Below are 750 nucleotides of genomic sequence, written 5' to 3' on the forward strand. Positions count from 1 at the left end.
GGTGGATGCGGAGGGTGGAGCTGTCCCTGAAGCTCTTCCCACATTCCCCACACGTGTAGGGACGTTCCCCAGTGTGGATGAGCTGGTGTCGGATCAGCTTGGAGTTTTGGTTGAAGCTCTGGCCACATTCCCCACATATGTAGAGTTGTTCTCCACTGTGGATGTGCTGGTGGGTGAGAAGGTTGGAGCTGTTACTGAAGCTCTTCCCACATTCCCCACACATGTAGAGCCGTTTCCCAGTGTGGATTTGCTGGTGTTGGATCAGGTGGGAGCTCTGCCTGAAGCTCTTCCCACATTCGTCACACGAATAGGGCCGTTCCCCAGTGTGGATGCGACGGTGCCGGATCAGGTTGGAGTTGGTCCTGAAGCTCTTCCCACATTCTCCACACCTGTAGGGACGTTCTCCACTGTGGATGTGCTGGTGTCGGAGCAGGTCGGGGCTCTTCCTGAAGCTCTTCCCACATTCCAAGCACCTGAAGGGCTTCTGCCTGCTGGGAGGCTGCTCAGGGACCACCAGGTCACAGCTCCCCCTCAAGCTCCAGCCGCTTTCCCGGCACAGGTTGGGTCTTTCCTCCTCAGAGCACCCTGGGCTGGCTTTGGAGCCCCTCCTGCGGGGGGATCTCTGGCCCTTTTCCTCCCCGCTGCCTTCCTGCACTATGGAGCCCTTCAAAACGGCCTCTCCCACCAGGGTCTCACAGGGGGATTTGTCCTCCGGGCTCTCCGTCCTCAGCTTGGGGCCTGGGGCAGGAA

The 750-nt window shown here is 59.3% G+C and overlaps 1 protein-coding gene across 1 annotated transcript; it reads right to left on the reverse strand.

The window, feature by feature from the left end:
• Window positions 1-9: 9 nt before the first annotated feature.
• LOC113962364 (zinc finger and SCAN domain-containing protein 30-like) lies at window positions 10-481 on the reverse strand (the record flags this gene model as incomplete). Its single annotated transcript, XM_027673122.1, has 1 exon — window positions 10-481. A coding segment is annotated over one exon (472 nt), but the record flags the coding sequence as incomplete, so codon positions are not given.
• Window positions 482-750: the final 269 nt, after the last annotated feature.

The sequence above is a fragment of the Neopelma chrysocephalum genome, unplaced genomic scaffold (assembly GCF_003984885.1).
Source record: "Neopelma chrysocephalum unplaced genomic scaffold, ASM398488v2 Primary Assembly neopelma1_152698, whole genome shotgun sequence".
NCBI lineage: Eukaryota > Metazoa > Chordata > Aves > Passeriformes > Pipridae > Neopelma > Neopelma chrysocephalum.